The sequence below is a fragment of the Chanodichthys erythropterus genome, chromosome 9, assembly GCF_024489055.1.
Source record: "Chanodichthys erythropterus isolate Z2021 chromosome 9, ASM2448905v1, whole genome shotgun sequence".
Taxonomy (NCBI): domain Eukaryota; kingdom Metazoa; phylum Chordata; class Actinopteri; order Cypriniformes; family Xenocyprididae; genus Chanodichthys; species Chanodichthys erythropterus.
This window is the reverse complement of record NC_090229.1, coordinates 38,710,784-38,738,418: the sequence shown is the minus strand read 5'-3', so window position 1 is coordinate 38,738,418 and position 27,635 is coordinate 38,710,784. Positions and strand designations below refer to the sequence as shown.

Sequence of the window (27,635 nt, the reverse complement as noted above, 5' to 3'; positions counted from 1 at the left end):
TCATGCATATTTTTAGCTCTTGAACTCAGTGTTTTTTCCTACGGAAACTTTGATGCACATCGTCTCATTTTATTACATGAACACAATAAAACATGTGATGGGCTACTCAGAAAAGGCATTGCATGCAAATTTTTAAATCATAACATGTTAATTTATATTGTCACCAGAAGCAATCTCAGCGAAAATGTCACTTGGATATTAATATTTTTGTTTGCAATTACAACTGTTTTAGGCACAGTCTGGAGCGTTATAGTTATCTTTTCATAGTTATCGTTCTTGGTGTGAACAGGCCTTAAAGGGTTAGTTCACCCAAAAATGAAAATTATCCCATACTTTACTCGCCCTCAAGTCATCCTAGGTGTATCTTCTTTCTGATGAACACAATATTAAATTATATTAAAAAATATCCTGGCTCTTCCAAGCTTTATAATGGCAGTGAATGGGGCTCAAGATTTTGAACCCCAAAAAACCTCATCCATCTATCTTAAAATAATCCATGCGGCTCCAGGGGGTTAAAAAGGCCTTCTGAAGAAAAGTAATGGGTTTTTGTAAGAAAAATATCCATATTTATAACTTTATAAGCCATAATCACTAGCTTCCAGTATACCGGCATCTAGTTCTGGTGGAAGAGTGACCTCTGACCCGACGCATGACGCAGGAGTATCGTAATCTTAGACGCCTCTCGCGGTTCAAACAAACTCATGCTCCAATTCTCTCATATCGAAATCCTCCGACATTTCTCTTTACAAATTCTTGTTTTAGACTTCTGATTCGTAACCGGTGTTTTGTTTTGCTCTCTCTTCTGAGTGTCCATCAATACGTCATGTTTCGGGTCAGAGGTCACTCTTTCACCAGAACTCGACTCGTGTACGACCGTTACCAGAAGCCAGTCATTATAGTTTATAAAGTTATAAATATGGATATTTTTCATACAAAAACACACTTCTCTTCAGAAGACCTTTATTAACCCCCTGGAGTCGAAGAGCCAGGATATTTATTAATATATATCTCCGATTGTGTTAATCAGAAAGAAGAAAGTCATATACACCTAGGATGGCTTGAGTGTGAGTAAATTGTGGGATAATTTTCCATTTTTGGGTGAACTAACCCTTTAAGACTAACATATATATATGTCTTATTTTATAATATCTTGTCTAGGGCTGTAACTAACGATTATTTGATGAACTCTAGGGCAGTTTTCTTGTTTTCCTCTCTGGGTTTTTAAAGCTGCCATACATCATTGGACGCTCCGCTATGGCTCTGCTCACGTGGATGCGTGTGTTTATATTGTGATCCCGCTTAACGCAGCTGTGTGTAGATTTATTAGTGTAGGATATGAATACACAAAAGCGACTTCTGTAGTTGTGAAGATGGGAGTTGTGGCGGGGGTTGTTCACAGAAGCATCTGTCTCACATCAGATGTGTTCAGCCCTTTCCTCACATGAAGTGTCCCTCTGCTGACTTTTAAGGGCTGGACATGGAAGAAGTTATTACAGTAACACATATATGTGCGTGTGTGTGTGAAAGTCTCGTTCGCCTTCTTGGAGTCCTTGCCTGTCCCGTGTGGGATAATCTGTGCTGATAAGGCACACGGAGGACTAAACGCTGGCAGCACATGGGCTCCTGGTCGGGGATTGTGATTGGCTCAGCAGTGTTGCCTGCAGTGTGTGACACGCTGCCCGGCCCCGTGCCTTCGCTCCAGTGTGACCTGGGACAGCAGACGCTCCTGTGATGCCCACTTCCTGTCTTGGTCTTGTTTTGGTTGTTTTTTGGACTGAGCTGGCTCATTCTTTAGGTGACGAGGCATGTCAGATGGGCTCTTTCTGGATCGGTGCCATCCATTGTGTTGTCAGAGATCTGCAGGACTTCATGTGCTTTTGATTGTAACACATTCAACAGCATTACAACGCAAACCTGTCAACAGGTAAAGAAGAAGTCTGTTGATGAGATACATACTTGATAGCATGTACTTTTTTGATTTGTGCATGTTTTCTACTCGCAAACAATGAAACTCTTTATGAGTAAATTTAACAATGTAGAATTTTTTTTTTAAAGGTTGGACTATTAAGTCTATTTATATTTTGTTGCATTGAAATGTTAATTTTTGACTAATAAGAACCCCCATCTAATCTAATCCTCATTACTGTAATGTGAAGAAATATTTTAGATGTTTGGTTACACTTTATTTTAATGCAACAAAATAGCATGTCATTTAGAGGTTCTGACAAAATGCTAATTGCTGATACAGATATTAGATATTCAATAGGTATTAAAAATATCTAATCTAATTAATTTGAGTGAATTATTGTTTTAACAAATCTTTTGAATGAATGATTCAGTGACTCATAAAGACTCCACTTGTTTTATTACTGGACGAATCAGCATTTTTGAATGAACCTGTTGAATGAATGATTCAGTGACTCACTCATAAAGTCTTCACTTGTTTCAGTGAATATGTTTACATGCACCCTCATAATGCGATTATAATGGGATTTTGGCAATATTGCGATTAAACTTTACCTCATGTTAACGCAATACTTTGATCAAATTAATGCAATTAAGCTCTTAATCGTAGTAACCATAATCGCATTAAACTAGGTGGTGTACGTCGATTTTAATCGCAATAAACAGGCATATAAACAACTTAACCGCATTATTCCCGCTCTGACCAAAGTGCGCATGTGGTCGGACGTACATGGATGCCGTGTGTTGTTCACACAACTTCATGAATGAACTCCGTGACATTATTCTGAAGTTTTCACTTTCACATCAAATCACTAAACTCTGTCAGCACAACTAGCTGCACAGTCTCTGCTCCGTATCTTTAAGACGGCATGAAAAATGCAACGACACCCGAGGCAAACCCGGCATTGCGATGTTCATCATGGCGCTGAATAATATCCATGATGTCCATAAAAATATATTTTGAATTTGATGTGAATAGATTAAAACAATGGCCGGTAACATGCATACTGTATGCCTATGTGGTATAACCATGCTTATTAGTGAATAATCAGAGTAATGAAAATTGCATGTAAAATGGAGTGAAGATTTAGCTCTTGTCATGCAAACATCTTACTGTCATTAATAATCACATTATTGGTGCACATGTAAATGTAGTCATTCCTGGATGAATCAGCCTTTTTGAACTGTCTTCTTGAATGAATGATTCAATGACTCACTCATAAAACCTTCACTTGTTTCATGACTGAATGAATCAGCGTTTTGAACAAATCTCTTGAATGAATGATTCAATGACTCACTCATAAAGACTTCACTTGTTTCATGACTGAATGAATCAGCGTTTTGAACAAATCACTTGAATGAATGATTCAATGACTCACTCATAAAGACTTCACTTTTTTATGACTGGATGAATCAGCGTTTTGAACAAATCTCTTAAATGAATGATTCAATGACTCACTCATAAAGACTTCACTTGTTTTATGACTGAATGAATCAGCGTTTTGAATAAATCTCTTGAATGAATGATTCAATGACTCACTCATAAAGACTTCACTTGTTTCATGACTGGATGAATCAGCATTTTGAACAAATCTATTGAATGAATGATTCAATGACAAAAACATTTTTTAAGTCACTTGTCGCCACCTATTGGTGTTGTGGTGGAAATTCACCTATGAGATTAAAGTCAGGCCACTCAATAGTAAAATTATCAATCCAAATTTATTTCAGAAAATCAAAATTCAGGGTAGTCTCTCTTGCAACCAAAACATACCTCAGAGACCTCTGAAGTGAGCTCCAAACTAAACAGAGTATTTATTCTGTCAAATCATACATATTAATTTTTCAGCAAACAAAGACTTTCAAAATTGATTGGATAAACAAATGAGCAGGAGGCTTATCATTAGGCCTCCTACTTCCTTTTATCATATAAGTACATTTTCCAGTTCATTGACATCCCATAATAATCACCAACATCCCATAATAGGTGCCCACCTGACGTGTGTAAATGTTTTTAATTGGAAACATCTTATCTAACTCCCTGAACTTCTTCCCAGACGGCAGAAAGAGCCATTATTCTCAAATTGCTTCTCACAGAAACTGTAGATTAGCTTTGAAACATCACAGAAAGATGGAAAAGCATACAGTATGTAGTTTATAAGTTAATATAGTCAAAACAATACAGTTTTTTACCAAATGTATGACAGAAAAATAACCCAATAGTTAGACATAAAAATAAAAGGTAACATAATTATATCTTTGTGCTCATCAATCAAAATCGAACCCTTACATGTCCGACATAACCTCTGTTGGGCAGCGACCTGCTTGAAACCTTTGAAAAACTCTGTCAGAAACAACATATCTTAAAAACAATAAAGCATAGGAAATCTGTTTTCAATAAATGCAACAGTTACACACATATATCTGTATGTCAACAAACAAATGACATTTTCACATGATGTAAAAATCATGTAAGGAAATTTTTGTAAGATTAACAAAATTAATCATGTATAAGCAACAAGATTGTTTGAATACACATAAGAAAATAATGCAGTGCAACAGTGCAACAATGTAATTGATCTTTATTTGAAGTGTCAAGTTACTTTCAAAAGGTGATTTGCTCTATTTTGATCTCTACTGTAGACATCAGTGTTTATATCCGAGATATAAACTTTTATCCCAGAACTTCTGTGATAATATATATGATTATAAGACTGAAATAATGATACTGTGTGGTTGAAAATGTTTAATAGACAGAGCAGAATCGCTGTTGTTTTTGGAGTAAGATGGTGTGAATTGAGTATATTATGATCAATTTAAGTAGATGTTGAATAAAAAACATTATTACTGTCGTTCGGTACAAACAACTGTACTACAGTAATAAGAAGTCAATGAAAAACATCATTGAGAATGATGATTGCCTTACAATTTGGGAAAATGAATTTGGGAAAATATTGTCATGATGACAATAATGTCATTATGATAAAATGGCAATGATCTTAAAAAGTGCTTCATCTACATATGTTTTAAATAATTTTGATGTTGTTCAGTTTGCCCGCGGGGATCGTTAATCACCATCACAGTCTTTCTAGTAAAAGAATCGGCTCAGAAACTGCAGGACCTTCTGAGAATGACATATCCCATGGTGCTGCTGTCATTCTCATCTCATTATCAATCAATATGATGAGTAGATTATTCGTAATGGGATGATGATGAAGCTGGGTGTCATGCGAACTGCACGTACCGTCCTAATCTGACCCTTTGTACACACTGAGCTTTACTTGCACACAGAGAGAAGCTCAACTTTTCTGAAGCTTTGAAAATGATTCATGCTGAAGGTGTAACCTTCTGATTTTACACATTTCATTTAAACATCCACGGTACCAGGGCTGGGCATTGATACACATTTCAATTTCGATTCACAAGCTTGCGATTTGATTTTTAATCGTTTAATTAATTAAATTTTTTAATTTAACTTTAATTAGTTAAATATCTTTACTTAAGGCTTTCAGAAACAAAGCTTGCATTTTTCCAACTGTAATTGCTTGTACCTACCTGTATTATATTGCCCTTGTGTTGAAAAAAAAAAAAGATTAAACACAGACACACCACAAATGTTTAATGTATTATTTACTTATACTTATCATCATCATAAATTTTAAACTCATTTAATTTGATTAATATTTTTATCTTCAAGTAGTTAAATAAAATAGTAAAATAGTTCCAGGAGTTTACTGTAATTGGTACCGAGAACCATGAAATTTTACTGGTACTGGTACTAACTACTGGAATGTTGGTACTGTGACACAAACCTACCCGGAACATTCCTTTAGTATTTATCTTATCCTATTTCCAAATACGCTCCAGCCTAAAGTCAACAAAATTTCTATTTTAAACTATTTTAGTAAATGCTTCCATATTTTAAGGTTTGATCTTCTAAATCTGCGTCAATGCAGAAGAGTGGCGTTAATAGTCTTGTGTCCAAAATGTTTTCAACGAGTATTGTGAAGGAAAACATGCTTGTCATATTTGTTCTGCTGCCAGATTGCGTTTGAATCTCTCAGTTCCCATGAAGAGCAAAGTTCACCCCAAAACAAACAGCTGTGGACAGCTGAAATAGAGTCTGAATTGTTGAAGCTGTGCATTGAAGCAGAACAAGCAGGATGATTCGAAGTGGTCTGAAACGTACAAGCTGTGAGTTTTTTTTTTTGTGTATTTGTTCTGTAGTGTTTGTACTTATATTCTGTTGCTCAAGGCTTTTTGGTGTGTAAGCAAGTTTCTGCTATGAAATAAAAAAATAAGACACGAGAATGAACCTCACTGGTTCATTCTGAAGCTCAAACGTGCTGCGTAACACGAGAATGAACCTCATTGGTTCTTGCTGAAGCTCAAACGTGCTGCGTAACACGAGAATGAACCTCATTGGTTCTTGCTGAAGCTCAAACGTGCTGCGTAACACGAGAATGAACCTCTTTGGTTCTTGCTGAAGCTCAAACGTGCTGTGTAACACGAGAATGAACCTCATTGGTTCATTCTGAAGCTCAAACGTGATGCGTAACACGAGAATGAACCTCATTGGTTCATTCTGAAGCTCAAACGTGCTGCGTAACACGAGAATGAACTTCATTGGTTCTTGCTGAAGATCAAACGTGATGCGTAACACGAGAATGAACCTCATTGGTTCTTGCTGAAGATCAAACGTGCTGCGTAACACGAGAATGAACCTCATTGGTTCATTCTGAAGCTCAAACGTGATGCGTAACACCAGAATGAACCTCATTGGTTCATTCTGAAGCTCAAATGTGCTGCGTAACAAGAGAATGAACCTCATTGGTTCTTGCTGAAGCTCAAACGTGCTGCGTAACACGAGAATGAACCTCATTGGTTCTTGCTGAAGCTCAAACGTGATGCGTAACACGAGAATGAACCTCATTGGTTCATTCTGAAGCTCAAATGTGCTGCGTAACAAGAGAATGAACCTCATTGGTTCTTGCTGAAGCTCAAACGTGCTGCGTAACACGAGAATGAACCTCATTGGTTCTTGCTGAAGATCAAACGTGCTGCGTAACACGAGAATGAACCTCATTGGTTCTTGCTGAAGCTCAAACGTGCTGCGTAACACGAGAATGAACCTCTTTGGTTCTTGCTGAAGCTCAAACGTGCTGTGTAACACGAGAATGAACCTCATTGGTTCATTCTGAAGCTCAAACGTGATGCGTAACACGAGAATGAACCTCATTGGTTCATTCTGAAGCTCAAACGTGCTGCGTAACACGAGAATGAACTTCATTGGTTCTTGCTGAAGATCAAACGTGATGCGTAACACGAGAATGAACCTCATTGGTTCTTGCTGAAGATCAAACGTGCTGCGTAACACGAGAATGAACCTCATTGGTTCATTCTGAAGCTCAAACGTGATGCGTAACACCAGAATGAACCTCATTGGTTCATTCTGAAGCTCAAATGTGCTGCGTAACAAGAGAATGAACCTCATTGGTTCTTGCTGAAGCTCAAACGTGCTGCGTAACACGAGAATGAACCTCATTGGTTCTTGCTGAAGCTCAAACGTGATGCGTAACACGAGAATGAACCTCATTGGTTCATTCTGAAGCTCAAACGTGATGCGTAACACCAGAATGAACCTCATTGGTTCATTCTGAAGCTCAAATGTGCTGCGTAAAAAGAGAATGAACCTCATTGGTTCTTGCTGAAGCTCAAACGTGCTGCGTAACACGAGAATGAACCTCATTGGTTCTTGCTGAAGCTCAAACGTGCTGCGTAACACGAGAATGAACCTCATTGGTTCTTGCTGAAGCTCAAACGTGCTGCGTAACACGAGAATGAGCCTCATTGGTTCTTGCTGAAGCTCAAACGTGCTGCGTAACACCAGAATGAACCTCATTGGTTCTTGCTGAAGCTCAAATGTGCTGCGTAACACCAGAATGAACCTCATTGGTTCTTGCTGAAGCTCAAACGTGCTGCGTAACACGAGAATGAACCTCATTGGTTCTTGCTGAAGCTCAAACGTGCTGCGTAACACCAGAATGAACCTCATTGGTTCTTGCTGAAGCTCAAACGTGCTGCGTAACACGAGAATGAACCTCATTGGTTCTTGCTGAAGCTCAAATGTGCTGCGTAACACGAGAATGAACCTCATTGGTTCTTGCTGAAGCTCAAACGTGCTGCGTAACACCAGAATGAACCTCATTGGTTCTTGCTGAAGCTCAAACGTGATGCGTAACACCAGAATGAACCTCATTGGTTCTTGCTGAAGCTCAAACGTGATGCGTAACAAGAGAATGAACCTCATTGGTTCTTGCTGAAGCTCAAACGTGCTGCGTAACACGAGAATGAACCTCATTGGTTCTTGCTGAAGCTCAAACGTGCTGCGTAACACGAGAATGAACCTCATTGGTTCTTGCTGAAGCTCAAACGTGCTGCGTAACACGAGAATGAACCTCATTGGTTCTTGCTGAAGCTCAAACGTGCTGCGTAACACCAGAATGAACCTCATTGGTTCTTGCTGAAGCTCAAACGTGATGCGTAACAAGAGAATGAACCTCATTGGTTCATTCTGAAGCTCAAACGTGCTGCGTAACACCAGAATGAACCTCATTGGTTCTTGCTGAAGCTCAAACGTGATGCGTAACACCAGAATGAACCTCATTGGTTCTTGCTGAAGCTCAAACGTGATGCGTAACAAGAGAATGAACCTCATTGGTTCTTGCTGAAGCTCAAACGTGCTGCGTAACACGAGAATGAACCTCATTGGTTCTTGCTGAAGCTCAAACGTGCTGCGTAACACGAGAATGAACCTCATTGGTTCTTGCTGAAGCTCAAACGTGATGCGTAACACGAGAATGAACCTCATTGGTTCATTCTGAAGCTCAAACGTGATGCGTAACACCAGAATGAACCTCATTGGTTCATTCTGAAGCTCAAATGTGCTGCGTAACAAGAGAATGAACCTCATTGGTTCTTGCTGAAGCTCAAACGTGCTGCGTAACACGAGAATGAACCTCATTGGTTCTTGCTGAAGCTCAAACGTGCTGCGTAACACGAGAATGAACCTCATTGGTTCTTGCTGAAGCTCAAACGTGCTGCGTAACACGAGAATGAGCCTCATTGGTTCTTGCTGAAGCTCAAACGTGCTGCGTAACACCAGAATGAACCTCATTGGTTCTTGCTGAAGCTCAAATGTGCTGCGTAACACCAGAATGAACCTCATTGGTTCTTGCTGAAGCTCAAACGTGCTGCGTAACACGAGAATGAACCTCATTGGTTCTTGCTGAAGCTCAAACGTGCTGCGTAACACCAGAATGAACCTCATTGGTTCTTGCTGAAGCTCAAACGTGCTGCGTAACACGAGAATGAACCTCATTGGTTCTTGCTGAAGCTCAAACGTGCTGCGTAACACGAGAATGAACCTCATTGGTTCTTGCTGAAGCTCAAACGTGCTGCGTAACACCAGAATGAACCTCATTGGTTCTTGCTGAAGCTCAAACGTGATGCGTAACACCAGAATGAACCTCATTGGTTCTTGCTGAAGCTCAAACGTGATGCGTAACAAGAGAATGAACCTCATTGGTTCTTGCTGAAGCTCAAACGTGCTGCGTAACACGAGAATGAACCTCATTGGTTCTTGCTGAAGCTCAAATGTGCTGCGTAACACGAGAATGAACCTCATTGGTTCTTGCTGAAGCTCAAACGTGCTGCGTAACACGAGAATGAACCTCATTGGTTCTTGCTGAAGCTCAAACGTGCTGCGTAACACCAGAATGAACCTCATTGGTTCTTGCTGAAGCTCAAACGTGATGCGTAACAAGAGAATGAACCTCATTGGTTCATTCTGAAGCTCAAACGTGCTGCGTAACACCAGAATGAACCTCATTGGTTCTTGCTGAAGCTCAAACGTGATGCGTAACACCAGAATGAACCTCATTGGTTCTTGCTGAAGCTCAAACGTGATGCGTAACAAGAGAATGAACCTCATTGGTTCTTGCTGAAGCTCAAACGTGCTGCGTAACACGAGAATGAACCTCATTGGTTCTTGCTGAAGCTCAAATGTGCTGCGTAACACGAGAATGAACCTCATTGGTTCTTGCTGAAGCTCAAACGTGCTGCGTAACACGAGAATGAACCTCATTGGTTCTTGCTGAAGCTCAAACGTGCTGCGTAACACCAGAATGAACCTCATTGGTTCTTGCTGAAGCTCAAACGTGATGCGTAACAAGAGAATGAACCTCATTGGTTCATTCTGAAGCTCAAACGTGCTGCGTAACACGAGAATGAACCTCATTGGTTCTTGCTGAAGCTTAAACGTGCTGCGTAACACGAGAATGAACCTCATTGGTTCTTGCTGAAGCTCAAACGTGCTGCGTAACACCAGAATGAACCTCATTGGTTCTTGCTGAAGCTCAAACGTGATGCGTAACAAGAGAATGAACCTCATTGGTTCATTCTGAAGCTCAAACGTGCTGCGTAACACGAGAATGAACCTCATTGGTTCTTGCTGAAGCTCAAACGTGCTGCGTAACACGAGAATGAACCTCATTGGTTCATTCTGAAGCTCAAACGTGCTGCGTAACACGAGAATGAACCTCATTGGTTCTTGCTGAAGCTCAAATGTGCTGCGTAACACGAGAATGAACCTCATTGGTTCTTGCTGAAGCTCAAACGTGCTGCGTAACACGAGAATGAACCTCATTGGTTCTTGCTGAAGCTCAAACGTGCTGCGTAACACGAGAATGAACCTCATTGGTTCTTGCTGAAGCTCAAATGTGCTGCGTAACACGAGAATGAACCTCATTGGTTCTTGCTGAAGCTCAAACGTGCTGCGTAACACCAGAATGAACCTCATTGGTTCTTGCTGAAGCTCAAACGTGATGCGTAACAAGAGAATGAACCTCATTGGTTCATTCTGAAGCTCAAACGTGCTGCGTAACACCAGAATGAACCTCATTGGTTCTTGCTGAAGCTCAAACGTGATGCGTAACAAGAGAATGAACCTCATTGGTTCATTCTGAAGCTCAAACGTGCTGCGTAACACGAGAATGAACCTCATTGGTTCTTACTGAAGCTCAAACGTGCTGCGTAACACGAGAATGAACCTCATTGGTTCTTGCTGAAGCTTAAACGTGCTGCGTAACACGAGAATGAACCTCATTGGTTCTTGCTGAAGCTCAAACGTGCTGCGTAACACCAGAATGAACCTCATTGGTTCTTGCTGAAGCTCAAACGTGATGCGTAACAAGAGAATGAACCTCATTGGTTCATTCTGAAGCTCAAACGTGCTGCGTAACACGAGAATGAACCTCATTGGTTCTTGCTGAAGCTCAAACGTGCTGCGTAACACGAGAATGAACCTCATTGGTTCTTGCTGAAGCTTAAACGTGCTGCGTAACACGAGAATGAACCTCATTGGTTCTTGCTGAAGCTCAAACGTGCTGCGTAACACCAGAATGAACCTCATTGGTTCTTGCTGAAGCTCAAATGTGCTGCGTAACACGAGAATGAACCTCATTGGTTCTTGCTGAAGCTCAAACGTGCTGCGTAACACGAGAATGAACCTCATTGGTTCTTGCTGAAGCTCAAATGTGCTGCGTAACACGAGAATGAACCTCATTGGTTCTTGCTGAAGCTCAAATGTGCTGCGTAACACGAGAATGAACCTCATTGGTTCTTGCTGAAGCTCAAACGTGCTGCGTAACACGAGAATGAACCTCATTGGTTCTTGCTGAAGCTCAAATGTGCTGCGTAACAAGAGAATGAACCTCATTGGTTCATTCTGAAGCTCAAACGTGCTGCGTAACACGAGAATGAACCTCATTGGTTCTTGCTGAAGCTCAAACGTGCTGCGTAACACGAGAATGAACCTCATTGGTTCATTCTGAAGCTCAAACGTGCTGCGTAACACGAGAATGAACCTCATTGGTTCTTGCTGAAGCTCAAACGTGCTGCGTAACACGAGAATGAACCTCATTGGTTCATTCTGAAGCTCAAACGTGCTGCGTAACACGAGAATGAACCTCATTGGTTCATTCTGAAGCTCAAACGTGCTGCGTAACACGAGAATGAACCTCATTGGTTCTTGCTGAAGCTCAAACGTGCTGCGTAACACGAGAATGAACCTCATTGGTTCTTGCTGAAGCTCAAACGTGCTGCGTAACACGAGAATGAACCTCATTGGTTCATTCTGAAGCTCAAACGTGCTGCGTAACACGAGAATGAACCTCATTGGTTCATTCTGAAGCTCAAACGTGCTGCGTAACACGAGAATGAACCTCATTGGTTCTTGCTGAAGCTCAAACGTGCTGCGTAACACGAGAATGAACCTCATTGGTTCTTGCTGAAGCTCAAACGTGCTGCGTAACACGAGAATGAACCTCATTGGTTCATTCTGAAGCTCAAACGTGCTGCGTAACACGAGAATGAACCTCATTGGTTCATTCTGAAGCTCAAACGTGCTGCGTAACACGAGAATGAACCTCATTGGTTCATTCTGAAGCTCAAACGTGCTGTGTAACACGAGAATGAACCTCATTGGTTAAGGCACTGTTTATTTTATTTTTGTCTTTTAAAGCACAAACCGTTTAAGCGCAATAAGCCATGAAAAAGAGCTCAATTTGTTATTCACGAGCTGTTTGAGAGGCGGCGTTATGTGCGCACCACTTATATAGATTGGTGGTGCGAGCGCTTTTGGTGCAAGTGCAGAACCTGCAGGAAAGACTAAAATTATGCATAGAATTATGCACAATACCTGCAACCCCTTGCCAAAATTCAGAAGTCAGGACCATTCAGCCGGAGTGAATGAGATGAGTGAGTGACAGGAGGCGGGTGTGTCAATTCTAATTAAAAAAAAAAAAAAAAAAACTCTAAAAAAAAAAAACGGCCACTCCCTCCTCAACTTAAAAAAATCTCCTCATAACAGTCACCTAAGGGGGAATTACCGCCCAACGAAATTCAAGCCCTGGTTTACATGTTATTTTGAGAGTTTCATCAGTTGCAGTTTTATGCAGTTCTATCAGTTTAGTGCAGTCAGACGGTACGACACTAATGCTCGGAAGAGCAGGCGATGTTTCTCCGACACATTTTGTAGACTGTGTTTCATGAAGAATGGATGTGTTTTGGCTGCTTCTCGAGGGTTGATGTAATCCCTCTTCAGTGTGCTGTTTATCCTGGATGAGTATTGATTTATCTTCTCTCTCTTCTCCTTCTTTAAACTGCCGGTCACCACATGTGTCTGATGAAAGCCAGCTCTGCAGCGTTCTGCCAGGCCTGTGGAGCAGATCTTCCACTTTAACAAACCAAAGCACAACTTGTGTCATTCTAGCGCAAATATATGGGCAGCTTACATGACATGTCACCGTGCCATTTCTGTTTTTTTCTTTGATATTTTCATAACTTGGATATCCCTCAGGGATCAACGCCTGTGATTTATTTATTTTTTTTTTCTACTGGCTCGGTCTAATGTACTTGAGAACATTAAAAGTCAAGTACTTTTGTACTTTTGCTCAAGTAAAACTGAAGAAACCGTACTTAATATTTTTACTGGAGTAATAATTTATTAGGGTATCTCTACTTTTACTCAAGTACTTGATTTGTGCACTTTATCCACTACTGCTAATTAAGCAGGCCTGTGGAGTGACTCACAAAATTAATTTCTTATCAGGCAGTCTCTTGGGTATACTGGCTAACTAGGCCCCCAACAGGAAGTACATTGTGCTTTCACATTAGACTGTGGGTGCCGACCACAGAGTTTGGTTTGAAGATAACCTCAAGTCTATTTGGTCTGGTGTACGTGTCACTGTTGGTATGAACGCAGTCTGTCCTATATGGAAGTGAATGCCATCTATGCCGTATGAGTTGCATCTTTGCATGCTGCCAGTCACTCTTATTATAGTATAATGCAGTTCTCATAGCTGCTTGTCTCTTTATAAATTGCCTTTGGAGCGCAGCTCGTATTCTTCCTATTGCCTGCAATACATTTGTGACAGACAATCTCAAGTGCTGTCCACTGTGTGTGTGTGTGTGTGTGTGTGTGTGTGTGTGTGTGTGTGAAATGAAAAACAAACAAACAGTTAGCCTAAGCTGGCGTAAACAGCTGCTAAACAGTTGCCTTGAGAACTCACAGTGCTACATACATTTATTTTATTATTATTTAATAGTTTATTTAACAGGGATAATGGACAGTCTATGACTGCCCCAGAATTGGCTACTAAATTTCAGGAAGACAAGAACACAGCAACATATGGCATAATTAATCATTAATCAATAAATAACATGTGACAAAAATCGACAATGTTTAACAAAAACTTAAACATTTAATGATGCAATTACACAAAACAAAGTTGCACTGTCGAAATAATAATAATATTATTAATTACAAATTACTAAGTTGAAGATTGTTCATTGATCACGTTTGACTCCTCTTTATCCATATTTTCATGTCTGATTGAATGAATAATATTTTTGTGTTTGCTCAGATGTTAGTTGGCAATTTGTTCTAAAGATTTGTTTTTTTTTGAGAGTTTTTAATGCACATTTTATGCTAAAGTTCAGATTTTCCTGCTTGTGACCATAATGTAATAAAATATGTTAAAAAAAAGGAAAAAGAAAGAAATTAATGCAAAAATACTGTTAAAAAGTTGATTCTTTATAAATGTACAATTTTGTAAATTTCATTGCATAAACATTTTAACATGCTTTTCAAATGTCAGATGTGAGTCTAAAATAATTCCAAGGAATTTAAAATCTGGGGCAGTTTGTAGTTTATTGCTATTGACTAAAATATCGTTGAAATATTGAAATGTTACTTGAAATACATAAACAGTTTTTTGAACATTAGACAGCACTGAGTGATTTTTGTAATTGCAGAAGATAACTGAAAGTGGAAATGAAACAGTTAACATTATTTAGTTCCACTCTAATCAAAAATTAAATAACAAACACAATAAATGTAACTATTTAAAAGAAAAAAATATGTTTTGTTAGAGCATTTGTAGCAAGAGCGCCACCATCTTGCAGTACTACAGCCTGTGACGTCATGGGGTTGGTTGACTCCGATAGATTAATGAAGATTATTGTAGTTTAGATTCTGGCCTTTGATTTTTCTGCTCAGTTGCTGCAGTCGTTTCTAGTAATAAAAATGTGGAGTCACGGTTAGAAATATTTATTTTGTGGTTTGCATCAGCTTTGGTCTCTGTATGTTGTGGAATGACAAACGGGTGTTTATAATGGTTGTGGTTCATTTCTGAGTCATTTTGGCAACCTATTGTATATCTAAGTATAACTACGGAAATCTTGGGTCTTGTGTCTGAATGTGTATCGGGAAGTGAAGCTGTTGTACTGCAAGATGGCGGCACCCTTGCTACAAATTTCTTTTAAATGTTTACATTGATCATGTTTGTCGTTTTATAATTTTTGATTTGAGTGGAAATCTATTTACTAAATAATGTTAACTTGACTGACTGCTTCATTTCCACTAATTTTCACATTTGCGTAAATCATGGTATCATCTGTGTACATTTGGATTTTTATGTCTGGACAGGCTTCAGGAAGATCATTTAGATACAAAAACTAAAAGAAAGAGGTCCAAGGATAGAACCCTGAGGGACCCCATCTGAACAGACTCTTGAGGAGGATATAAATCACATAAGGGACAATAAATTGTTTTGTGTAATAAGAAAATTAACAAGTTACTACTTATTCTGCTATCTTGGTCCTTTGGCATGGACTTTAAGTTGAGCTGGTCTCAACTAGTCACAGGAAATGTGGACTTGGACTCTAGTCTTGTCCGGACTTGAGTACGACAACACTGCAGATGTGTGTGCAATGTAGATCTCTGTCCCTCCAGATTAACCTTTATTCGACTTCAGGTTCAGGGAGGGTGTAAACTCATGAATGGAGCAAGTTGTCTGATGGGAAGGGAGCAGTTCCTGTTTTTGAAGCCTATTTGTATTTTCGCTTAGTCAGAGCGCTGAGACATTAGTGACCACATGACATCAGAGTCTGAGCATTGTCTCAAGATTTAGTTTTAGCAATGCATCGATATGCTCTTTATATGCTGTTTAATAGTGGTGTACAAATGCATTGGTCCATTAATGCATTGATGATTGCATCATAATTCATTGCATTGATTACAGAATGCAGATCATTTTAGTTGCAGTCTTCAGTATTCCCAATGCCTTTCTTTGATTATGTGGATTTATTTTTACCTTTTAATGCCAAATGTCTATGAAACTTTAGATTTATACATTCATGCATTGATTTACAGCTGTAATTTCAGTTCTCGTATTTGTCAGAGTCTCTATATCAGTGCATCCCCAGTCTTTTCCTTCAGTTTCTGTGCATTGACCAGTATCTGTGAAGGCCAGCGGGGTTCATTGAGCGTTTTGCATGGGCTTCTGCATAAGCCTCAGTGAGAATGCTGCTTCATACACACTGTAGAGCTCGTCCATCTGTTCAGAAGAGCTTATGCTGCCAGTCTGAATCTCCCATTCGTTTGTCCAACAGGTTGAGTGCCTAGGGCGGACACTGCATGGGCTCTAAGTTGGCACAACATCTGCTGCTCTTCTCCTTGTCTGTTGTAGTTATGGGACAGAGTTTGAAGGGAATATTTGGTGCAAACAGCTGGCATATGTTAGCTTATTTAATTAAAGGTAAACATCTGAGTTCAACAGCTTGTACATGGTGAGAGCAAGTTAATGTGCCTCAACTTGACCCTTTCAGTGTATTCAGAGAGGTACAAAATTGGTTTTTGACCACTGAAAACGTGTTCAGTTTACCAATTTACTCATGGAGCCGCATTAAGATCTCCATATCTCTGGGAATGAACCATGTAGAGCGTTAAAAATGATGATTCTAAAAGAAAAGTTTAAACAAACTTTAGAACTTGAATCTAAAAGGATATTAAGAAACTTTTAATACTTCTTGAGTTACAGGCATGTGACCTTGAGGCAAAAAAACACAAGAAGAGCTTTTTCCCATTTTTGAACTGTCACTGTTGGCATATAATGAAACAAAGTCAACAGATTTTACTAACAGACCTACCAATCTCTGTGTAAAAATAAAATAAAGATGCTTCCATCTTTCTAAAGTCATTTTTACCCCCCTGTAATTTGGCAAAATAGTACATATACATTCATGACATTTAATATTTAGGCTTTCTTCTTCATTTATGTATTTATTTCACCAGGAAATCAGAATTTTTAGCCGAGGACATCCGGTTGAGTTGACATGAACTGACCGCTTTGTGACACTAGTGGTTTCAGAAGTGACATTGCATGTTGTCTACACAACAGTCTCTCTGTGCACATCTACCGTTCACTCCCATGCTTACTATAGTAAACTAGCTCAGCAGAAATTCAGCCCTAGACACCTGCAGCCTGCGGGATGGATCTTAACCTTTAAAAAAATACATGCATTTAAAGTTCAGACACAATATCAGACTGTTCACCCTGACATTTATCATCAAATCAGTACAGGCCTTTTTCCCCAGCCCTGTTCATCGCAGATTCCTGGATGAGAGCAATGCCATGCTCAGGCCAGTTCATGCTTAGTATTTTCTGTTAATGTTGTGCTCATCATCATGAGCAAGATAATATTTGTTTTGACCTAAAAAGTGACAGACAATCATAACTAGGGGTCGACCGATTATCGGCGCCGATATTAAGCATTTTTATGGTTATCGGTCATTTTCAAAACCGATTTGCAGATTAAAATAATTTAATTTTGAAATGTGCTATTTGGCTCTGATGCAGCCACGTCTGTCTGAACGCACCACTCTGTGGCTTAGAGCAAGCTCCGCCCACTGCCCATCTGATTTATTGGGAGTCGCGAGTCCAGCCAATCAGCGTGGAAGGCTGAAGGCACGGAAAGTTTTGCATATAATCAATTTGCAATATAATCAAATTCCCGCAAACATTTATCATGGTTCCCACTCGTCCTGGAAAACCTTGAAAACCTGGAAAATTGATGACAAACTTTCCAGTACTGGAAAACACATGGAAAATTAGAGAAAATGTAAAATGTCCTGGAAAATCTTGTTGTTGTCCTTGAAAATTATTTTTTAGACCGTTCTTCAGCTGAGAACAAAGAGTTTATATGTCAAAGTGATTGACAGCTGCAGTGATTAAAAAGGGAAAATCCATTAGTTTGAAAAAAAAAAGGTTTTTCATTCTGCTAAGTATACACACTGCAAAGTTTTGGGAATGACTAACTTATTTAAATGCGGGATTGAATCCAAAATTATATTGATTGACATTGTGATGGGACAGGGACAGAAAATTATAATGTCAAAATAGATGTGTGCATTGCGTAAATGCAGACTAATAGACCTGCCACATATTCTATTACGCGTTGTGGATGTCTTTGTTATTCATCGACTTTGACTAATATTTTTTTCAAATAGTTAAACAAAACAATAAAATAGTTCCAATATTTTTTGCTATGAAATAAACACTGGTAACGAGAACAATTTGTCAATGTATGATTAAGAGCTTATATTAAAAATGAGTTTATAGTTAAGTCATGGCAATAAACTATGGAAGCTTGTTTTTGCCGCTGAATAAAAAAGAAGAAAAAGGTAATTGCAACTTTTTATCTCAATATTCTAAAAAAATTCTTGCAATTGCATGCTTACATAATTGTGATATAAACTCACAATTGCTTTATATAATGTCAGAATTGTGAAATATATACTCACAATTGCATGTTAAAGTCAGAATTGCTTTATATAAACTTACAATTTTTTTGTTATAAAATCAGAATTGCATGATATAAACTCGCAATTGTGTTATAAAGTCAGAATTATAAATCGTGATATAAACTCAAGCAATTGCGAGAAAAGTCAGAATAGCAAGATAAAAAGTTGCAATTAACTTTTTAAATATTTTTTATTCTATGCGCGATACAAGCTTCCATAGACATAATGTATGATTGAGAGCTCATTAAAAACTGATTTTATAGTTAAGTATATAGTTTATAGTATATAATCTGTACGCCTTTTAAAGACTTGGAGCAATATATTACTTTAGGGCATGATCCTTGTCTTTTATTACTGCCATAGTAAAATTGAAAATGTCCTGGAAAATGATTGCTGAAAAAGAGTGGGAACCCTGATGTATGCACTATAGCATGTGGATTGAATCCAAACAGAAATATAGCTGCGAGCAGCGATGGCGGGCCCAAGCCCGGTGGCACCGCCACCCCGGTGGCTTCAGGGCAACTGTGCACAGCGGGCAATAGGCACTTAAAACGGTTAAACATCAAAGGACTATGTCAAATTCACTCCACATTTACTGTACTACAAGGTGCCGCTATAGAGCCCCTCCTCCCTGCCCATTTTCAAAGGATTACATGTGCCAAGTTTTAACATTATTCTGATGAATTTTGAAGCAAATCAGGTAAAAATAAGAGGGTGATCTCAATGTATGCTGAAAGTGACACATTTTCTGCTTCCAGTTGGTGGCGCTATGACTTTGAATCACAATAGTCAAATCCATGTGATCAGCCTTGTACAACGAAGACTAAGCCAAAGTTTCATCAAAATCAATTAATGTATGCAGAAGTTATAACACTTTGTTTCCCTTTTCTTGCCATAAATTCGTTGCCTCGCCACGGCCAAACCGTTTGAGATATCCAAAATCCATTTGCAATTAAACAACTTCAATGTGTTAGCAACAAGTTAAAAAAAGCTTGGTGTAAATTGGATAAACCCTGTAGGAGTAGTAGTATAAAATTCATAGCCTGTTTTTTCAAAAAATTAACATTCAAACCAAAATAGCTGACTTCCTGTTGGTCGGAGCTAATGAATGTAAATTAGAAAATTGTCCGGCTTGATGAGAATAATATATGTACCAAGTTTGGTGACTGTAGGAAAAACTAACCCCCCCACTTTTGTCAAAAGGTGGCGCTACTGAGCCCCTCCACCACGCCCATTTCTATGGCTTTGTCCATGTCTACTGGTTGACAATATTGATGTGTGTGTCGAGTTTCATGCAATTTGAAGCATGTTAAGAGCCTCAAAAACACTCAAGAATATTATTACAGTTTGACCTGTTGCCATGGCAACAATATTTCAAATATCAAAAATCCTGTCATAGGTCTACATCTGCTGTGTATTGACATTACACTGATGAAGTTTGAAGCAAATCAGGTAAAAATAAGAGGGTGATCTCAAAGCATTTTAAAAGTGATACACTTCTTGCTGCCATTTGGTGGCGCTATAACTTTGACTCACAATAGTCACATCCATGTGATCAGACTACTACAACCAACACACTCCTGAAGTTTCATAAACATCAATCAATGTATGCAGAAGTTATAACACATTTCCTGTTTCCCTTTTCTCGCCATAAATTTGTTGCCTCGCCACGGCCAAACCGTTTGAGATATCCAAAATCCGTTTGCAATTAAACAACTTCAATGTGTTCGCAACAAGTTAAAAAAAGCTTGGTGTAAATTGGATAAACCCTGTAGGAGTAGTAGTATAAAATTCATAGCCTGTTTTTCAAAAATTAACATTCAAACCAAAATAGCTGACTTCCTGTTGGTCGGAGCTAATGAATGTAAATTAGAAAATTGTCCGGCTTGATGAGAATAATATGTGTACCGAGTTTGGTGACTGTAGGAAAAACTAACCCCCCCACTTTTGTCAAAAGGTGGCGCTACTGAGCCCCTCCACCACGCCCATTTCTATGGCTTTGTCCATGTCTACTGGTTGACAATATTGATGTGTGTGTCGAGTTTCATGCAATTTGAAGCATGTTAAGAGCCTCAAAAACACTCAAGAATATTATTACAGTTTGACCTGTCGCCATGGCAACAATATTTTAAATATCAAAAATCCTGTCATAGGTCTACATCTGCTGTGTATTGACATTACACTGATGAAGTTTGAAGCAAATCAGGTAAAAATAAGAGGGTGATCTCAAAACATTTCAAAAAGTGATACACTTCCTGCTGCCAGTTGGTGGCGCTATAACTTTGACTCACAATAGTCACATCCATGTGATCAGACTCCTATAACGAACACACTCGTGAAGTTTCATAAAGATCAATATATGTATTAAGACGTTATAACACATTTCCTGTTTCCTTTTTCTCGCCATAAATTCGTTGCCTCGCCACGGCCAAACCGTTCGAGATATCAAAAATCCCCTGGCAATTTTTAATCATCAGTGTCTTGACTTCATGCTGACCGAGTTTGGTGGCGATCGGATTAATCGTCTAGGAGGAGTATATCAAATTCCAGAGCATGCGTTTTTCAAACAACCCTTAATAGCTGACTTCCTGTTGGCGTGGCGATTAACTTAGAGCGCGAAAGTTGTTCGGCCCGATGAGGTCTATATGTGTACCGAGTTTCATACTAATACGTGCAAGCGTGTTTAATATATGGACCAAATTTTCAGACTTTTTTCAAGGGGGCGCTGTTGAGCCCCCCTGCCACGCCCGGGTACCAGCCTCTCCGGCGTCCTAATGGCCGCGGATTCCAATGTGTGTGCCAATTTTCAAGAGTTTTTGAGCATGTTAAGGCCCCCAAAAAGCCCCGGAAGACGAAAAAAAAGAAAAAAAAAATATAGCTGCGAGCAGCGATGGCGGGCCCAAGCCCGGTGGCACCGCCACCCCGGTGGCTTCAGGGCAACTGCGCACAGCGGGCAATAGGCACTTAAAACGGTTAAACATCAAAGGACTATGTCAAATTCACTCCACATTTACTGCACTATAAGGTGCCGTTATAGAGCCCCTCCTCCCTGCCCATTTTCAAAGGATTACATGTGCCAAGTTTTAACATTATTCTGATGAATTTTGAAGCAAATCAGGTAAAAATAAGAGGGTGATCTCAATGTATGCTGAAAGTGACACATTTTCTGCTTCCAGTTGGTGGCGCTATGACTTTGAATCACAATAGTCAAATCCATGTGATCAGCCTTGTACAACGAAGACTAAGCCAAAGTTTCATCAAAATCAATTAATGTATGCAGAAGTTATAACACTTTGTTTCCCTTTTCTTGCCATAAATTCGTTGCCTCGCCACGGCCAAACCGTTTGAGATATCCAAAATCCGTTTGCAATTAAACAACTTCAATGTGTTAGCAACAAGTTAAAAAAGCTTGGTGTAAATTGGATAAACCCTGTAGGAGTAGTAGTATAAAATTCATAGCCTGTTTTTTCAAAAAGTTAACATTCAAACCAAAATAGCTGACTTCCTGTTGGTCGGAGCTAATGAATGTAAATTAGAAAATTGTCCGGCTTGATGAGAATAATATGTGTACCGAGTTTGGTGACTGTAGGAAAAACTAACCCCCCCACTTTTGTCAAAAGGTGGCGCTACTGAGCCCCTCCACCACGCCCATTTCTATGGCTTTGTCCATGTCTACTGGTTGACAATATTGATGTGTGTGTCGAGTTTCATGCAATTTGAAGCATGTTAAGAGCCTCAAAAACACTCAAGAATATTATTACAGTTTGACATGTTGCCATGGCAACAATATTTCAAATATCAAAAATCCTGTCATAGGTCTACATCTGCTGTGTATTGACATTACACTGATGAAGTTTGAAGCAAATCAGGTAAAAATAAGAGGGTGATCTCAAAGCATTTTAAAAGTGATACACTTCTTGCTGCCATTTGGTGGCGCTATAACCTTTGACTCACAATAGTTACATCCATGTGATCAGACTACTACAACCAACACACTCCTGAAGTTTCATAAACATCAATCAATGTATGCAGAAGTTATAACACATTTCCTGTTTCCCTTTTCTCGCCATAAATTCGTTGCCTCGCCACGGCCAAACCGTTTGAGATATCCAAAATCCGTTTGCAATTAAACAACTTCAATGTGTTCGCAACAAGTTAAAAAAAGCTTGGTGTAAATTGGATAAACCCTGTAGGAGTAGTAGTATAAAATTCATAGCCTGTTTTTTCAAAAAATTAACATTCAAACCAAAATAGCTGACTTCCTGTTGGTCGGAGCTAATGAATGTAAATTAGAAAATTGTCCGGCTTGATGAGAATAATATGTGTACCGAGTTTGGTGACTGTAGGAAAAACTAACCCCCCACTTTTGTCAAAAGGTGGCGCTACTGAGCCCCTCCACCACGCCCATTTCTATGGCTTTGTCCATGTCTACTGGTTGACAATATTGATGTGTGTGTCGAGTTTCATGCAATTTGAAGCATGTTAAGAGCCTCAAAAACATTCAAGAATATTATTACAGTTTGACCTGTTGCCATGGCAACAATATTTCAAATATCAAAAATCCTGTCATAGGTCTACATCTGCTGTGTATTGACATTACACTGATGAAGTTTGAAGCAAATCAGGTAAAAATAAGAGGGTGATCTCAAAACATTTCAAAAAGTGATACACTTCCTGCTGCCAGTTGGTGGCGCTATAACTTTGACTCACAATAGTCACATCCATGTGATCAGACTCCTATAACGAACACACTCGTGAAGTTTCATAAAGATCAATATATGTATTAAGACGTTATAACACATTTCCTGTTTCCTTTTTCTCGCCATAAATTCGTTGCCTCGCCACGGCCAAACCGTTCGAGATATCAAAAATCCCCTGGCAATTTTTAATCATCAGTGTCTTGACTTCATGCTGACCGAGTTTGGTGGCGATCGGATTAATCGTCTAGGAGGAGTATATCAAATTCCAGAGCATGCGTTTTTCAAACAACCCTTAATAGCTGACTTCCTGTTGGCGTGGCGATTAACTTAGAGCGCGAAAGTTGTTCGGCCCGATGAGGTCTATATGTGTACCGAGTTTCATACTAATACGTGCAAGCGTGTTTAATATATGGACCAAATTTTCAGACTTTTTTCAAGGGGCGCTGTCGAGCCCCTGCCACGCCCGGGTACCAGCCTCTCCGGCGTCCTAATGGCCGCGGATTCCAATGTGTGTGCCAATTTTCAAGAGTTTTTGAGCATGTTAAGGCCCCCAAAAAGCCCCGGAAGACGTAAAAAAAAAAAAAAAAAAAAAAAAAAAAAAAATAATAATAATAATCCTTAGAAGAACAAGAGGGCCCTGCGCGAATTTTCGCTTGGGCCCTAATTATCAGAGTAGCTCAGTTATTTTAAAACTTTCTGTGAGACGTAGTTTCACGAGCAGTTTGAGTTCAGCGGGCCCGAGTCTTCCTCTCTCTCAAAATGCACGAATGGCTCTATACAGTTATACATTAATCTATACAGTTATTTTATATTGGATTAATAATAATTATAATAATAATGTTATTATTAACATTATCATTTTCAGAATTAAAGATATGTTTAAAAGTAATTAAAGAAAGTTTTTGTTATTCTTAATTTTCATTTTTACACCTGACACATATATCGGTTCAAAATATCGGTTATCGGTCTACTTGATCTGTAATAATCGATATCGGCATCGGCCCTGAAAAACACATATCGGTCAACACCTAATCATAACATATTTGATGTTTAATATACAGTTTTGTTGACCAGGAATTATTAAACCAATGAGATGTCATTGTGGGTGGAGCTACGTGGAGCAATGCTTCAAAAATAAGGTGGAATTACCGTAATTACGAGATTCTGACTTGTAACATGCATTTACGTCCTCGTAGAACTCGTAATTATGACTTTTAAACTTGTAATTTTCTGAAAGTTTCAGACTTCGAGAACCACCTGACCACTGCAGATTCATTTTGGCATTGATAGTGTTGCCGCTGAAATGTGTGATTGTGTCATCTCATAATTACAGTAATTACGACACAAATGCAGCAATAGAAACTAAGCGCCTGATCAAATGTTAAAAGGTATATCACAGTATATGACTAAATAAATGGAGAAGAGGCTGTGTTTTGACACATTTTCACCTTCAGTATCGCTGGAATCTTGTCACGTCACTCCTGGCATCTTCACTGAATCCTTCTGACAATTATTTACTCTTGCTTAAAACAAATCCGAATTTTGTCTAAATCCCTTATTTACTTTTTCCCGACGTGTGCCTGAGCAGTAGACTATTCAGTCTTTCCACCTGTGACATCTGATTATATTTTCATGAATACTTTTTGAGAATTGCTTGCTCTCGATTTGAACAAGACGGACTGACCTTAAAATCTCTTAGTTGAATAAAACTCACCTTGGTGCTTTTTATCTGCTTTAAATATTCATGATGAAAACTAAAATAATTTTAACTCCATATAATATTTAAATGCTTTTATGGCAGCAGCAGGCGTGTTCAGTTCACCGTTAACCAGATACATTTTACAGTTGTTTCCTAAGGGCTGCGTTGAAAAGGTACACTATCGCTCAAAAGTTTGGGATCGGTATGATTTTTAATGTTTTTAAAAGAAGTTTCGTCTGCTCACCAAGGCTACATTTATTTAATTAAAAATACAGTAAAAACAGTAATATTGTGAAATATTATTACTATTTAATTTACTTTGTAAATATATTTGACAAAGTAATTTATTCCTGTGATCAAAGCTGAATTTTCAGCATCATTACTCCAGTCTTCAGTGTCACATGATCCTTCAGAAATCATTCTGATATGATGATCTGCTGCTCAAGAAACGTTTATGATTATTTTCAATGTTGAAAACAGTTGTGTACTTTTTTTTTCAGGATTCCTTGATGAATAGAAAGTTCAAAAGAACAGCATTTATCTGAAACACAAAGCTTCTGTAGCATTATACACTACCGTTCACAAGTTTGGGGTCAGTAAGAATTTTTATTTTTATTTTTTATTTTTTTAAGAATTTAATACTTTTATTCAGCAAGGATGCATTAAATCAATCGAAAGTGGCAGTAAAGACATTTATAATGTTACAAAAGATTAGATTTCAGATAAACACTGTTCTTTTGAACTTTCTATTCATCAAATAATCCTGAAAAAAAATATTGTACACAAATATTTTGTACAATTGTACACATTACATGTTTCTTGAGCAGCAGATCAGCATATTAGAATGATTTCTGAAGGATCATGTGACACTGAAGACTGGAGTAATGATGCTGAAAATTCAGCTTTGATCACAGGAATAAATTACTTTGTCAAATATATTCAAATAGAAAACAGTTATTTTAAATTGTAATAATATTTCACAATATTACTGTTTTTACTGTATTTTTAATTAAATAAATGTAGCCTTGGTGAGCAGACGAAACTTCTTTTAAAAACATTAAAAATCTTACCGATCCCAAACTTTTGAGCGCTGGTGTAGATAGAAGCAAGAACGACACAAATATGAGCTTAACTTGTATCATTATTAGAGCATCACCTGACCTTAGCGTCAGTTCTCAGCCATTTGTGTCTTTTGCACGTGGTGAGCAGAGACAGTGATTGCAGACAGACACAACAGCATGACCTTCTGTAAAGCATGTGTGAAAAGTGCTACGCAAATAAATTGAGCTTGACTTGATAAGCTCATGAAACAGGAGGGAACTCAGTCCTGGTTTATGTGTGTTTGTAAAGGTGAGGTTTCTTTGTCGTTTCAGTCACCCCTGATCTGTCTCCAGAGACTCCCCTACTCGGATCCCTTCCGCTCCCAGCGCCTCGACCCCAAGCAGCGAGCGCTGCCGTCCCCGCGGCCCCCGTCACGCGAGCTCACCGGAAGCATAGCGAAGCAGGACACGGCAGCCAGCCAGCGCGCGGCAGCATGGAGGTGGGCATGCGCGTGGTCCGCGGCGTGGACTGGAAATGGGGAAACCAGGATGAAGGAGAGGGGCACATTGGCACGGTGGTGGAGATCGGCCGGCAGGGCAGCACCACCACACCCGACAAAACTGTGGTTGTGCAGTGGGACAGCGGAACTCGGACAAACTACCGCACCGGCTACCAGGGCGCATACGACCTGCTTCTGTATGACAACGCACAGATAGGTGAGGCCAAATACTCTCTTCCAGTTCATCGAGACAGCCTTGCTAAAACAGTATGACGGCTTTTGCAGCGGCTTGAATGGAAAACCCTACTTTGATATATAGAATAAATGATTACCTTATTCAGGTACCAGAGGTACAAATCCTTTGTTACTACACTTAAAGGGTTAGTTCACCCAAAAATGAAATTTCTGTCATTAATTACTCGCCCTCATGTCGTTCCACACCCGTAAGACCTTTGTTCATCTTCAGAACACAAATTAAGATATTTTTGATGAAATCCGATGCCTCAGTGAGGCCTGAGTAATGACATTTCTTCTCTCAAGATCCATTAATGTACTAAAAACATATTTAAATCAGTTCATGTGAGTACAGTGGTTCAATATTAATATTATAAAGCGATGAGAATATTTTTGGTGCGCCAAAAAAACTAAATAACGACTTATTTAGTGATGGCTGATTTCAAAACACTGCTTCAGGAAGCTTCGGAGCGTTATGAATCAGTGTATCGAATCATGATTCGGAGCGCCAAAGTCACGTGATTTCAGCAGATTGGCGGTTTGACATGTGATCCAAATCATGATTCGACACACTGATTAATTTATGCTCCGAAGCTTCATGAAGCAGTGTTTTGAAATCGGCCATCACTATATAAGTCGTTATTTTGTTTTTTTGTTGCAACAAAAATATTCTCGTGGCTTCATAATATTAACATTGAACCACTGTACTCACATGAACTGATTTAAATATGTTTTTAGTACATTAATGGATCTTGAGAGAGGAAGTGTCATTGCTGGCTATGCAGGCCTCAC

The 27,635-nt window shown here is 39.0% G+C and overlaps 1 protein-coding gene across 3 annotated transcripts in view; it reads left to right on the top strand.

The window, feature by feature from the left end:
• Positions 1-27,635, top strand: part of mib2 (MIB E3 ubiquitin protein ligase 2) — a 79,557-nt gene that overhangs the window by 11,297 nt on the left and 40,625 nt on the right. For 2 of the 3 annotated variants that reach the window (XM_067395552.1, XM_067395550.1), the window contains exons 1-2: positions 6,104-6,159; positions 26,443-26,826. In XM_067395552.1, coding sequence (XP_067251653.1) covers positions 6,129-6,159; positions 26,443-26,826 — 415 coding nt within the window. In that variant the 5' untranslated portion in view covers positions 6,104-6,128. Of the gene's footprint in view, positions 1-6,103; positions 6,160-26,442; positions 26,827-27,635 lie in introns of those variants that run through there. The other variant, XM_067395551.1, reaches the window with a different exon arrangement.